General features: G+C 39.0%; 1 protein-coding gene across 5 annotated transcripts in view; it reads right to left on the reverse strand.

The window, feature by feature from the left end:
* Positions 1-15,339, reverse strand: part of SLC25A12 (solute carrier family 25 member 12) — a 112,182-nt gene that overhangs the window by 23,876 nt on the left and 72,967 nt on the right. For all 5 annotated transcript variants that reach the window (XM_019522864.1, XM_019522866.1, XM_019522865.1 and 2 more), the window contains 3 exons: positions 13,355-13,513; positions 9,893-9,945; positions 9,568-9,648 (listed from right to left, as the gene is read on the reverse strand). In XM_019522864.1, coding sequence (XP_019378409.1) covers positions 9,568-9,648; positions 9,893-9,945; positions 13,355-13,513 — 293 coding nt within the window. The remainder of the gene's footprint in view (positions 1-9,567; positions 9,649-9,892; positions 9,946-13,354; positions 13,514-15,339) is intronic.

The following is a 15,339-nucleotide window of genomic DNA, read 5'->3' on the forward strand; positions in this document are numbered from 1 at the left end:
CCCCAGCATGCACTCCTGCCTAAGGCAAGGGGTCGGACTTGATGATCTGTTTAGGTCCCTTCTGACCCTAGCTACTATGATATGATACAGTGAGAAAGAATGCATTATCTATTTTGACAGTCTTTGCAGTGAAATAGTCTGAATCTTGGAGTAATCAGCTGTTGTCACAAAAATAAGGTGTAAAGGGTCCCAAAATTTATTTTAATCAGTTTTCACACAGCTCTGGATATGTCCAGAGTACCTAGTTCAGTCTTCCATCATGTAGAACATGATTTTAGGAAAGACACTGATCACTTGATTACATGAAATGGCATACTGAAACCACTTCAGGAATGAGGTCTCAATGCCACTTGCCCTTATTGGTAATGAGTGATAGAAGCTCACTTGAACACTGACGCAATGGATACCAGAAAAACTGATCCAATAGTAAGATGATGGATGATGAATACTTAAATCTGATCTTGTGAAAACAAATCTAGGAAATACAGGAGCCTGACTGGTGGTGGGGGATTTGTTTGGTTTGTTTTGGACATTATCAGGATGAAATCACCAGTTCAGCACTGAAAGGACATGAGGTAGTAATTAGGACTTTCTCCTTTTTCACTGTACGCCCTGCAGGGAAGTACACTCACCTGAACTGTTTCAGGCTGGACGTAAGGAAGAAATTCTTTACTGTCTGAGCCCCCAAGGTCTGAAACAGCCTGCCATCGGACGTGGTTCAAGCACCTACATTGAACGCCTTCAAGAGTAAATTGGATGCTTATCTTGCTGGGATCCTATCACCCCAGCTGACTTCCTGCCCTTTGGGCAGGGGGCTGGACTCTATGATCTTCCAAGGTCCCTTCCAGCCCTAATGTCTATGAAATCTATGAAATCTATGAAACCAGAGTTGCCGTTTCTTCTGATAAAGCCTGGCAAGCAGCATGACAATGTGTATATATACACAGGGGCTGTCCAACTCCTGAGTGGCAGGGGGCTGCCTTACAATCTGAATGCTCTATGGGTTATGTTGCTGCACTATACTTGGTATCCCCCAACACACGCTACAGTGTGGCAACACCCCCATGTCCTGAACACCATGCCATGCCATACCACATGCCACCCCACCATATCACATAGGATGCTCAAGCCCAATGTATTGTGCTGGCAGCCCTGTGGTGCACCATGCTGTGCAAGGTCTGAGTCTCCCTCTTCTAATGGCCTCTCTTGGCCCTGCTGCCATGCTCCAGGGACAGGGGCACCTAGGGGAAGCTGGAAGAGGGAGAGGGAGCTCAAGTGTTGCAGGTTAATTCCTCAGGGGCCAGATACAGACTGGGGGCCTGATATATATACCTAAAAATCAGTACAGCTGTAGCTGGGTGCCTTTGTTATGTAGCATAGTGAAAATGCAGAAACAAGAGTCTGTCTTCTGGTGACTAAGACCTTTGTTATGAAATCTGTCCTGAACCCTATGAACTCTACTGTCTATGGTAGGATACATGGCTATTACTTGTAGTTTAAGGGGGGGGGGGCAGAAATGGGGTGAATATAAAAAGATCACACTTAAACTCTGGCAGAGTACCCTCATATGATCTGCTCCTGCTCAGCCAGTCTAGATACAGATGTGAATATCGTTTTTCTGAGGTATGCTACTATCACAGCAAGATACTCCATAAAGACTCTCAGGGCTCTGAATAGCCTGTATGGTAGTACTTCATAGTGGTAATGATTTGGCCCTACCAAATATCTCATTTATTTCCCACTGACTAGCTAAATGGTGATGTAAAAGCATATATCCTACAAATACGAGTCAGAAACTGGGCCTTAAACCAAAGTAAGTGAAAGGTGGAGGCAAGAGTTATCATTCTGAGAATGTGAACACGTTTGGCATTTGTTCAGCTCTAGGATAAGCACTCTTATTCTTCTTTAAATAAAATAGAAAGAGTAGGAATCTTTCTCTCTCTATTACTACAGGGCTTTCTCCATGACCCCCACACAAGTCAACAAAGGCCATTTCTTTTGTAATAGGCTCTCATGAGAAAGGGATAGGGAATGAAGGTGTATTTGAGGCAAGGAATGAAATGTGCTGTGGACAGGTACTGGTAATGTCTTGCACCAATTGTTGGTTGTCTTCTTTCACCATCCCCAGTAAAAAAAAGACAAATTCTTTCCAAAGGTCAGCTCTGAAATGGCCTTTATGTAGAACTTGATATACCTGTCAGAACTGGCTGCCTCTGGGAGGGAGCCTGGTATGCAGTGAAGGAGGCTGACAAGAAGCAGCTACTCACATCCTTTTCTCTTTTTTTGTAACAGCCTAATTTGTAAAAAGTCATAAGCAAAACACTGAATGAAAAGAAGAAGCTCTTCAAAGAAATACTGATTTTGAAACCCTAGAAGTGTCAGTCTGCTTCCATCTTGCTTCTCTGGGCAGTAAGGGGAAGCTGACGAAGGGCTGCAGTCACTCCACCTTGCATGGCAAGATGAAAGAGCACAGGATGCATGTGAACCCCACAATGAATGCTGTTATCTGGAAGATTCCAGCTCACATGTATGAAACTTGTTTCACAGATGATATTTTATTCTACAGCCCGATGCTTATGTTGCCATTTGAATGTAAACCACATACTACTAAGGAGCAGCAGCACTGGTAACTGCAATGCTACTTAGTACCCTAGAATTCCATTAATTATTTAATTTATGAATCACTTAAACTAAGCATGTAAGTATCAAACAATAAGAGACAAATTATAATACTTTAAAATGAATGAACCAGCTCAAATGCATAGCCTGAAAATAGAAATAGTATAGAAGAGAATGCAATAGTAACACAGACAACCCTTTGATTACTACAAGTTAACAGAAGAAGGGAGAAAAAGGAAACATAGGATTCCCCAGAATGGGCAAAAATAAGCTAAAAACAAAGTGAGATGTACACTGTGTCTTAAAGGCAGCAGTGAGGGATGGATGCACCTCAGAAAGAGAGTTCACAGGAGAGCACCTTTTACTGAGGAAACCAGGGCCTGGACCCGCACTGAACTGAAGTACTGAAGCATAGTAGTTAGGGTAACTGCTCATAAGAGAAACATTTGATGATACTTTGCACAATAAACTAGCATCTAGACAGATACCAGAAAGTGAAAAGATCTTCTTCAATCTGTATTCCTAAGTATAAAACATCCATAGGACTACATGGAATCTTAGTGTAGAAAAGGACACAGTTCATCCTTCGACAACATCAAGAAAAAGATTAACTTAAAACACCAGCTTGGACACCTCACAGTGGACAACATTCATATCTCGACCACTATACTGACTGCTTCAGGGAAAGAATGAACAATGAAATAATCAACAAACACCACCATAACCTCTCCGTCTCAGAGAGAAAGGCTGTAGAATCTCTAAGATCCAACCACTAAATAGTAATAAAACCAGCAGATAAAGGAGAAGCTACAGTTATCTTTAACTGTGAAGACTACATAAAAGAAGCCAACAGACAAGTCTCTCATATGACCTACTATGAAAAACTAGAGGAAGATCCAACTTCCCTTTTCAACCTAAAACTCAAAACCACCATCAAATCATTTCCATCTGAATTACAAAAAAATCTACAGAACTTGATCCCCCCCACTACCCAATTCAGGGACACTTTACATGCTCCCTAAAATCCACAAACAAGGGAACAAAAGTAGACCTATAATATCCAACTATGGACCCCTGAGGAAAGATCAGGGTTCATCAAATCAATCCTAAAACCTCGTCACCCAAAGAGCGAGTTTTGTCCAAGACAACAGACTTTCTACAAAAACCAAAAACAGACTACCTTCCCAGCAATACCCTCCTAGCCACCCTGGATGTTACTAGCTTATATACCAACATCCCACACCAGGATGGCATACAAGTCTGCCTTATGTATCTACAAAAGCAAGATTACAACTCAGAGTACAGACCTAAAGATGGATCGCACTTTTTAAAAGAGCCACCGTGATACCACATAAAGAACTGCTGTAGTACAAACAGAAAATCCCCACAAATCATATACCATTAGTTATAACATACCAACCTTCCCTGGAACCTATGCAGAAAATCTTCAAACAATTGCAACACATACTAGAAGAAGACCCAATTCTTAAAGAGATCTTTCCAGAACCACCTATCCTAGCCTTTCAACAAGCACTGAACCTGGCCAACCCCATCACCAGAAGCAAAATTCCTATGGCCCAAAGCATACCAAATGGATCCATACTGTGCTAGGACAAGAAATATAAAACCTGCCAACGTATCTCCTCCACTCCCACAATAAACACACCCCACAACAGAACCATTATCATTCCTAGATCTTACAGCTGCACCTCCAGAAATGTAATGCATCTCATCCAGTGCATGAAATGCCCTGATGGAAAATATGCAAGTGAAACCAAACAACAACTGCGTACCAGAATGAACACACACCAAAAATTTATCAAAGACAAAAATACTGCATTACCTGTGGGTGCACACTTCTCACAAGACAACTACTGTCTCTCTCCAATCTCCTTGTTCTAATCCTCAAAGGGAATTTAGAAAACACCTTTTGTAGACGAGTCTACAAACTTTATTTCATAAATCTACTAGATACAAAAAATTATAGACTAACTATAGACATTGGATTTATGGCACATTATAACCTGCCTGCCATCTGAGAACCCCAGGTAACCTATTTCCATCTTTACCAGCTACTTTCTATTACCAGGTCAACAGTCCTCCCTTTCCACCCCGCACACCTGTCTCACATCTATTGTTTTCTCATATTCTCTGATCCTCACTACCACACATTTGCATTTTCACAGACCTGCATTTTGTATATTGGCTTCTATTCCATCCAGGAGAATACAAAACACCATCAGACTCTCCTTATGCCTGAAGAAGGGTGCTGTGCCTGAAAGCTTGCAAAGAATAATTTTTCCAACTATTTGGTTGGTCTAATAAAAGATATCACATTTACCCAAAGGACCCTGTCTGCATATTAGGGCTGTGCAAAGCTTCAGTTGCCGATTCAATTTGGTGGAGATTCAGCCTGATTCGGCGGCTGGATCTCTAAATTCAAATTGAATCAGGAGACCCTTTAATCTCTCCAAATTGAATCAGAACCCTCGGAATCAATTCAGAGAGATTCGGAAAGATTCGATGATTCAGACAGACGCAGCTTTAAATGTTTTTTCTACGTACTTCAAGGTACCAGGCACCTCATGAATGCTTTGATACTGCGGCAAATGGAGCGTCCCACAGGAGTGCAGGGGGTGCGGGGGTCCCAGCGCGCTCAGCAGTGGACCCAGAAGTGGACCAGAAACACTTCCAGTCCACTTCTGGGTCTGCCAGGGAGCACGTGGGGGACCCCCTCCCCCACCCCAGCAACTGGTGCCTCCATGGCCAATCGGGACAAGAAAGTACTTCTGGTCCACACGTGGGGGGCCCCCACCACACTCCTGTGGGACGCTCCATCTGCCCCACCACTGCAGCATTCACAAGCTGTGCCTGGTACCTCAAGGTATATAGAAAAAACATTAACAGCTGTGTCTATGGCTTATTCGCTGGTTCTCCGAATCAGCACTGAATCTTTAGATTTGGATTCAGCCAAACTGAATCGGGGCAGTGATCAGAATTAATGAATTGAACCACTGTCCCTGATTCGGGTTAAATCCAAATTGAATATGGCCTGTTTTGCACACCCCTACTGCATAAGTCCTTAGACCAACACAGCTACAACCAACATAGTTCATGATGGAATTTATAAAATATCAGCCCTACTGGTCTACAAATAGTTTAACACATCCACTGAAACTACTGAACATCCTCATTTTGGATTCTCCTGCTCTGAATGGGATCCACATGGAAAAAGGATTGAATACAAAGAAGGGAGGCTCTGATATGCTAAACTGGCATTGTTTCAGCCACCTACCACACGGCATGTTAAGGAAAAAGCCAAACCATTGGCAAATGTGCAGCAAATAGCAGACTGGCAGCTTTGCAGAAATAAGCAAGTAGGTTGTGCATTTGGAAGCATTAAAAATGTTCAGGCCATACAGAAAGACATATGAAAGCATAAGAAAACTGGTCCAAATTCATCCCAGAATAAATCTGCCATTATTGGGGTTGGGCTATGTCACTTCTCAGTTTGCATCATGTGTTCATGCTTTTTTAAAGCTGGGAAAACTTGACTTCCTACAGGCTAACCTGTTAATGTGTCTAGGACTTAACTCATCAGTTTTCTATACTAAGTTTTAATGAATTGCCACAAGCATGTCCTGAATTTAATACTAGCATTTGTTAAATGAATAAAGAAACCAAAACATCATGAACAGCACAGACATAAGTCATCCATTTGTAAGCTATTAGGTGACCTATAGAGGGCTAAAAGGAAGTGAACATGGCCCCAAAGTAGCAAAAGTGATGGCAATGGGCCTGAAATCTTAAAAATACTGAAGAGGCAAATAACTGTGCCACCTTTCCCTAAGGATCCTAAATGGAGTGAAATAGGTGCACCATTCATATCCTAACACTCTGGAATTAAGGGTCCCCTCTCAGCAAGAAGGCAACTATAGACAGGGGAATCAGCTGAAGGAAACAGCGAAGTTTGGAGAGGTTGTGGGGTCTTTTCAACTTCAGAGAAGCATCTGAATTTCTAGAACTTACTTTGGCATTCGCTGAAAATACTTATATGTTCACAAGGATGTGTCAGGAAAGGTCCTTCTGAGGGTGGGATAACTTCTTAGATATGGAGATGGCCTTTGGAATAGGTTTTACAGTGCATGTATGAAACATTTTGGTACAAAAGGGTATAAAAACATGGTAAAACCAATTACCAGATTTCACAGTCAAGTGACTGTTATAAAAGCTTTGCCAATTCTCTCAACTTAACACATGTCACAGCACAGAGTAAAACCCTAATGAATTACATTCACTACATTATAAAAGGTCTGCCTATGTTGTATGTGCTACTGGGCCTTCCAGAGAAAGGTTAGTGTTTGCAGTTGTTTTTTTGCTGGCTGCACACCACAGCTCCTTTCTCACATTTCCCTGAAAGTAAACTTTGTACACTGACAGGTGAAGACTCAAGCATGTACCATGCTGCCAAATCTAATCAGGGAGAACTATAAGCAGCCTCCCTCCAGGGCTGCTTCTCTGAATTAAAAGTTTGCAGAGGTCAACAACCTTATTGCCCTAGGTTTTGTTGCAAGCTGAGGAGGTTTTATTCTAGCCTGTCAGCCTACTCAACTGGAAGTTATTAGGGTTCTCTGCTACAAAAGGATCCCTACCCAGTCTCAAACATTTTATACTGTTAACAAATGTTGGGAAATCCCACAAATTAGCCAAGATACAAACACAAGTCTGTCATCATTATAAACTTGAACCAATTATAGATTGCTCAGAATAACCACATTACAGACCTTATCCCCAGCATAAATACAATTTACATGTCTGTCTACAATATGTACATGCTGATTGTAGTTAAAAGCTGTAAATACATTTTGTATAAGAAACAGGCAGACAAACAAGAAAGCCAGCTTAAACTGAGACCTCTTTAAATTCATGTGATCACAGAATATGGTTTTACAGCAGTGAGTGAACAAGTATTATCCTTTGTTTTTTCTAGAGTTTAAAAATCACTCTTTTTCTGTGAGGAAAGCTGCCTATAATTGTCTACTGTATCCTTATAACTATAAGGCTGTTTCAGTAACTAACAGCAATTTTGGAATCCATTTTGTGTGCAATGATCATTTACAGGACCACATCACTAGTCTACACAGTCAACTTCTTTGTGGCACAGGTATTTCTATAGGTCACAAGTTTCTTGATGCGATCCTCAAAAGCAGCTTTTTGGCTACTGTGACAGCCACTTCTGCACTGCATCACTGACAAATCTGCACCTATGAGGAGCGTCCTGCAATGGTCTAACCAAGTGGTAATCACTTGGCACAAGATCAAGACTGTAGGGCAAACATGGTAAGATTTCAAAGCCCAGTCCATGCAAAGTCTTGGCAGTCATCCATGTACAGTGTAACCATGCATTGTCATGCTGGAGGAAAAACCACCTTGATTGAGCTTTCCACACCATTTGGTCCAAATATCCGGCCTCAGGTGTTTTGTAGAACATGGTAAGAAGTGGTGCTGTCGATCATGACCCCATGCTCCATGAAGCAGACAAGTAGTGGTCCTATAGCATCCCAAAATGGGACGAGAAAATTCTTGCTGGAGGACAGCTGAGTGAAGAACTTTTTGGGCAGTGGTGATGATGTGTGTTTCCACCACATGATCTGCCTTTTGCTCTTTGGATCATAATGGTGGACCCAGATCTCATCCCCAGTAATGGTGCACAAAAGGAACCCCTCACCTTCATCCCGTATACAGTGCAGAAGCTGAATACACACTTTCACATTTATACACTTTTGTCAGTTGCTTTGTCACCCAATAGGCACACACTTTCCCATAATTCAAGTGATTGTGCAAAATGGCATGGGTACAGCCAGCATTTATGACTATTTCTGCCAATAGTTCAGGAAGGCTCACTTGCTTGTTCACATGTACAGCGGTGTTTGTCCTCTGTCATGGTTGTGATGGGGCATACTGCCTGGGGGTCATATGGACGTGTGGCTGTTTTTGAACTTCTCCAGCAACACACAGAACTTCTACCCAGCTATACAATTCTCACTGTATTGTGCGAAAATTCTATGGTGAATTTTGCTAAGTGGTGCACACACACACAAAAAATGACAACACTGTTCTTTTATGCACACTGACAGCACTGTAGCCATGTTATTTACATGCTCACTAACATCACACATGTTCAGCATAAAATGATGAGTGTGTTCAACAGTGTCACCATCGGTGTTTCCCACTGCTGTGTAGTTATCTACTTTGTTACAGAGTATATGCATCCATTTTGCTGTTAGTTTCTGAAACACCCTGCTATTTATAATAAGCCATAGGAACCTCTCCATGCCAAAAATAAATATCACCCAAATGTGTCCACAAGTATGGAAACGGAGGAGCAGCACCCTCTCTGAGTATGTGGAATACACTCCTGGAAGCAACATACTCCCTTAACTAAGTTAGGATGTGTGGTAAGTAATGAGAGGGTTAAGCTGGTGAATAGCCACTCAACAAAGCATACCCTGAAAAGCAACAGGCTTTCATGTGGAAGATTCATCTAGAGTAACCACTAACAAAAGCAGGTGCTCATTTAATCTACACAACTTAAAGCAATATGCAGAAGGGCTTATATATTCTGCAGCTTTGGCCAGCACATCTCATATCAGTAATGCCAGAAAACTGGGAAGAAGCCAGGAGCATAGAGATGCTGGCTGTATTCATAGGACTGGAACCAGGGTATTTGAATAAATCTGAGGAAAGCATACAACTAATGTCTACAGAGCCCAACACAGTAGCACACAGAATTTTCTGAATAATTTTTCCCATTCTTTGTGTTTATGTAGCTGGGGATGGTTCTGCTCAGTCTCATGAAACATAGGTTATATGCTAGCTGTCCTTCTGAGTGGGCTGGAAGGGTGGAAATTCTCTTTCTGGGGCTGAGAATCCAGAATGGATACTTACACAACTCCCAGCAAGGATCTCTGGCAATAATGCAATGGAACCATCTCTCCGAGTGAATTTGTCTCTGACAAAATCATTAACCTAATTAAAAAAAGAACAAAAAAGATAATCAGTTTTCTAGTTGAATATATTTTTCAAAGCATATCACATATTTTTGTAACCAAGCTGATTAAAACACTCAGAAGAATATCATTCAAGCACTTAAGGAAATACATTCTAGGTGCTTTTATGAACACAATATGTCAGAAAAAAATTGATTCAATGAGTACAAATTTGAAAAAAAATAAGGGGTACAATTAGTTTAATTTAGAAAAAAGATACTTACTGTGAGCTTAATAGCCTTTTCTGGAGCAACGCCTATAAGCTGTGGTAACAAACCTATAAAAATAAAAGAAATCATAATCTCAAAATGTAGTAATTTTATAAGAGTCCAGCACTGATACGCTCCACTTGTGATAATCAATGTCAATCTTGCATGTGAAGCTGGCTACAGCTCTAGGTCCTGAACAAGGATATTTTATATGTCAGTAAATGTTTTAAGACTTCTGTTGAAAATAGTAATACAAAGGATAATCTGACCCTCCTTCCACAATCAAGTTAAACCAGAAATGGTGGTGGTAAAGAAAAAGGGTGATGGGGGCCTATAATGTTTGTTCACACAAGGTTATTCAGCATTCACAAAAGTATTTTTGCCCTGTTACTCAGAACCTGTGTGTCCTGAAGTGCACAACTATATATTTACAGCATGGGTGAGTGATACTAAAGTATTCAAAAGGCTACCCAATACTTTGATCCTTGTGGTACACTGAGAGCACAGATTAAGCTTGAACCTGTTCTTTTTAGAAGTACTTGTACTTTTGATGAAGCAGGAATGAGTCAGCTAGAATTAAACCCATAAAGAACAGTATCAGGTTTTCCAAACTAGGGTGAGTTTTGAAACGAAATTTAACTTAAAAATGTTTGAAATTTAAAGAACAAATAAATAAGCAAACAAACAAACAGAGGCTGGCAGATGTTTAAGCAAAGCAGTGAAATACAGTTATGCATTGCCTTTTCTATTCTATCTGTTTATTAGAACATGGACTATACTATTTAGCTCATATGTATAGCTTTTCTTGCATGATATGATAGCATATTATATGTTTTTAAATTACGGAAATAAACATACAAAATGGTTGCAAATAGTTGACTTAAAGAATTTCCACCTATTCAGGCCAGCCTGACAGCCTGCACCCCAGTCCTATTCAGAAATGTTTTCTATCAAGAGCAGCAAGTCTGTCAAAATCCTAATCCATTTTTTTTTTACTCATAAACAGCACCAATATTTGTGCTGTTAGTCAATCCGAATTTCCAGCCACCAAAGCTGCTCCAGTGAGCAGACTGATTTAAAAGATAAAGCAGTAGATGGCAGTCTTAACTTCCTAACGTCCCTGATTATATCAGCGTTATTTATTCAAACTCTTTAGCACTTTACTTTTTTCTAAGTGTTATAAAATACACACAGAATGGCATATTTGCTCAGATTTTTTTTATATTACTGTAGTTTGAAGGAATATTATGCATAAGCTGTCACCAGATGTGTTACCAGGAAAAAACAAGCAAACAAACAAAACAGACCAGTTCTATGCCACAGACACCGTCAGTAAAACTGCAATAAAAATACAGATTTCCCACTGTGTGACTAGTAAGGCAGAAAGAAAATATTTTCATATATGTTTTTATCTAATAAAACAATAAAGGAGGCAGGCCTAAGATCACCCATTACATTCAGCCTATTTAATTTATGGAGTACCTTCACATAAGAAAACCCACAATAAACAGGCACCTACATAAAAGGATCAACAACTATTATGCAATGTCTTGTATTAGTCCAACACTGTACTTTGTGTGATTTACAAGCTATGCTAAGGAAAGGTAGTTATTAAATGAAGAGAAAGGTTGACAATAACAAAAAGAAACGCTGCCCTCCCATCTTGAATCTCTGATATACTGTGAAAAGAAAGATCCAGATCTATAGAGCCTACAGTTTAAAAAAAACTAGACAAAACATAAGACACACCTCCCACTGCATTTCATGTAAAGTTAAATACAGTATGTGAACACATAATGTAAATCTGTGCTTTAGAGAGCATGAGCTCCAGTGCTAGAATATGCTGAATCTTAAAAACATTTCAGAATGAATTTTGGAGTTGGGTTCCAGGATTCAAGAGCCTTATGATTTTTGTTTTGAATTTAGAAAAAATAAACACTAAATATTGCAATAGCTAAACATTTCTGTCTAATTTGTGTAATAAATACTTGCACAACAAATCAGCATTGTTTTTTAACATCTGAATACAATTTAATCAAATTAATGAATCTAACTAAAGATACACAGTTAATCTCTTTGGTGAATGTAACAAAAATTCTTTCCATTTCTATATAAATTTCAATTAAGAGTTGTCTGACATGTCTCTGGAGACAAACTAACACTATAAACTGAAGTAACTTTGTATCAAGGTACCGAAAATGTGTTTGAAAAACTTCATGTTTTAGACAGACAAAAGTAGTCTAAAAATGTGATAGGATTGTAATAACAATTATTAAATGTATTCCCCAAAATATTTAAGCACCCTCTCATCATTTAAAACAAACAGCCAACACCTTCTAGCGTGTAAAAATTTGTCAAGAGTTACAGAGATAATAAAAAGGAACAGTTAGTAATAATAAAAACTTGTGTTCATGCCAAGAAGCTCCAATGCAAAAATATTCACTTAAAAAAGCGGGGGGGGGGAAAGAGACTGTCAATGCACCAGGTAGGACAAGGAGAATTTTAGAGTTTGAGATCTTATTTTAAACATGAATTAAGGGGAGGGGGGATATTGTTTTTGTGTAAAAATAGCAACCTTGGAAAGTAAATTAATTTCGTAAGTTATATGAAACAGTCAATAAAATAAATGAAAGCAAGAGGTCCTTAAACCTCAGTCTTTAAATGACCAATTAGAAGGTTCTCTACCATAGGAGTTACTAACTTGAATTACTGAATGCTCTTGGAACATCCTCCTGGGCTAAACTAGGACATAAAGCACTTACATTTGTGTATCTGAAACCGTCTACCTGATAAAAAAGCAGCTTTAAATTTTTCAACCTCTGATTTGGTGTAACCCCCCCCCCCAAAAATATACAAGTGACTTATTCACAATTTTAGAATTAACACACAACAGTCCTCCTCTCTCCCCACTCCCAACCCTACGAAGATCTCATTCAGTATTTACCTGTTCCTAGGGATACATTTAAATAGAAAGCTCTGAGACAAACCCCACTTATCATTCATGTGAAAAAAACCTGTTACAACCATGGGACTACTTGTGGCAAGTGCAAGGAGGATGATTCCTAGTTCAGATACTACATTTCAAATTTGACATAATGTAGACCGAGTATTTTTACTCATTATAACAAATATGTGTTAAAATGGGACCTTTGTTCCTTAGAGGCTCATCTGTTCCTGTTGTTTATCTTTCTTCTAAAGTAACAAACCCTTGTGAGAGAACAGTCATGTCCTCAACACTGATAATATCACAGTGGATTAAGTCTTCAAGCAATGTAAGTAGCAAAGAGCAAACACGCACCAAAGAAAAAGTGTAACTTTTCTAATCAAGTGTTCTTCATGACAATGATCATCTATGCAAATACAAGCAAAACTGTTCTGCATACCTAAGTTTCTTAGATTTCCCACAAGGGGTTAGCTGTTGAGGCACTTAATGGTAAAAAAAACAAACAACTTCATACCTGTGTTTTATTTGCTTACCTCTATAAAGACCAAAAAAGCCTTCATAACGCAAAACTTTTTTAAAACAATCAAAGCTGTTTTTGTACATCAGCTCTCCCACGACTGAACCAGAGGTGCGCTGATTCTGCATACGTGTCTTCACGAGGTCTATGGGGTACACAGCAGTGGCTCCCACAGCTATCAAAAAACATCACAAATATTATTTCTACAACACCCCAGGATGCACGTGTGACACTTAACTGTCATGACATACCAGTTTTCAAACAGTTACCCAAACAACAAAAGAACAGAAGCGGATAAATTTTCCGAAGGGGTAGAAAAACAGAATGGCAAGTGTGGAAGCATAGAAAAAGTGGCACCAAAAGAGACTAGAATGTTTTGTTACAATTTAATAAAGTGTTAGAGATTCAGGATCCCATCCCAGTAGCCATACTGACATTAGTTACTGGGATAAAAGTTTTAGAGAAGCAGAATGAGAAAAACTGAACAGAATGGGCACCAAGAAAATAGGCAGTTGAAACACCCAAAATAAGTAGGATGGTTAAGTTATTTTGAGGAAAGGTAGGCAGAAGGCGTGGCAACAAGAAATGGCAGGTAGGTTTATGAGTAAGTGTCTTAAATGATATGAAAGAATGCATGATTCAAGGAAAAGAGGAAGGAGCCAGAAGAGGCAAGACCTGGATAAGAGAAAGGGGAGGCACCAGGCAAAAAAGAAGATGGGGAATCTCACAGGCCTGAAAACTGGAAGAAAGATGGCAAAAAGCCTTAAGAGGATAAGGGTAAGAAAGAAGTCACGTGCTCATATCATATGCAGTCAATTTCATTTGTAAGAAACCTGCAAGATTTTGAGTGGAGAAGGAAGACAGTAACAGGAAGGATGTGCTTGAGCAAAGAGTAGGTAGAAATTAGAAAGAGAGGTTTGGAAGAAAGAGTAGAGCTGGACAAAAATAAAGAAAGTTCTAATTTTCAGTGGAGAAAGTCTGTTTAGGTAGTCCAGACAGCCAGCCAGTGGAGTTCTAACCTTATTTTATTCAAACATTTTAATACCATCTAATTAGTTATGCTTAGATATAAAAAAAATTCATGATTTAGAGTCACATTACTAATCTGCTGTAGTACATGGCAAAAAGGAATGGCATAAAAAAGTTTTAAGAGGCATGGATATAAAAAAAGTTTTTACAATAGTGCCATGAAAATGTATTTAGTCAAGTAACTATTCATGTACTGCCTAATATCAAAGGGATAAAACTGCAGTATAAATACTGAAATTGTTCTTTTCTTAGCGCTTACTATTTGGCATTAAAAATAAAAGTGATGAATGCCATGCTATGCACTTTCTATTAACTGATGCAATACATTTTGGATATTTGTAAGATATTTCTTATGCTCTAGGAAGTATTAGTTTGCATCAAGATCATTCTGCACTTATTTCAAACTCTCACCCAGTGAGAATGGACAGTCAGTCATGTATTTAACTGGGACTCAAAACCAGAGTTTGTTGAAACTCAGTATTTCCATTTCACAGGAAGCTGGCATATCAAAATTAGTTTTCATTCCATATAAAAATAAAAACTAATATGTTTTTAATTTCCCAAAAAAAATCAAATTCCTAAAAAATTTCAGAAAATTTAATTTTTTGATTCTTTTAAAATCTCAGTTTGAAATGTCCTTTTTATGCCATGTCAAAGTAGTACATCATATTAAATGCTGTTATACCTATTGTGAAATGCTATTTATTTTCATTTTCTTAGTATGCTTACAATCATATGCTATAAAAAAGGTTTTTCCAAAACAAACATATTCTGAAAAAATACGTCTAAAATATTTCATTAAAATGAAAATGCACAAAAAGTCAGTTTCTTTGGAATAGCATCTTCCATTGCCAATTCTTCCATACTGCTCATTGTATTCAGATACCTGCCTATTGAGCTAGCTCATCTCCCCACTGCTCAGAAAAGTTTCCTGTTTATGTTTTAGAGAACTGCACTGAAACTGATGTGCCA

The sequence above is a fragment of the Gavialis gangeticus genome, unplaced genomic scaffold, assembly GCF_001723915.1.
Source record: "Gavialis gangeticus isolate Ggan-Ray unplaced genomic scaffold, GavGan_comp1, whole genome shotgun sequence".
Taxonomy (NCBI): Eukaryota; Metazoa; Chordata; order Crocodylia; family Gavialidae; genus Gavialis; species Gavialis gangeticus.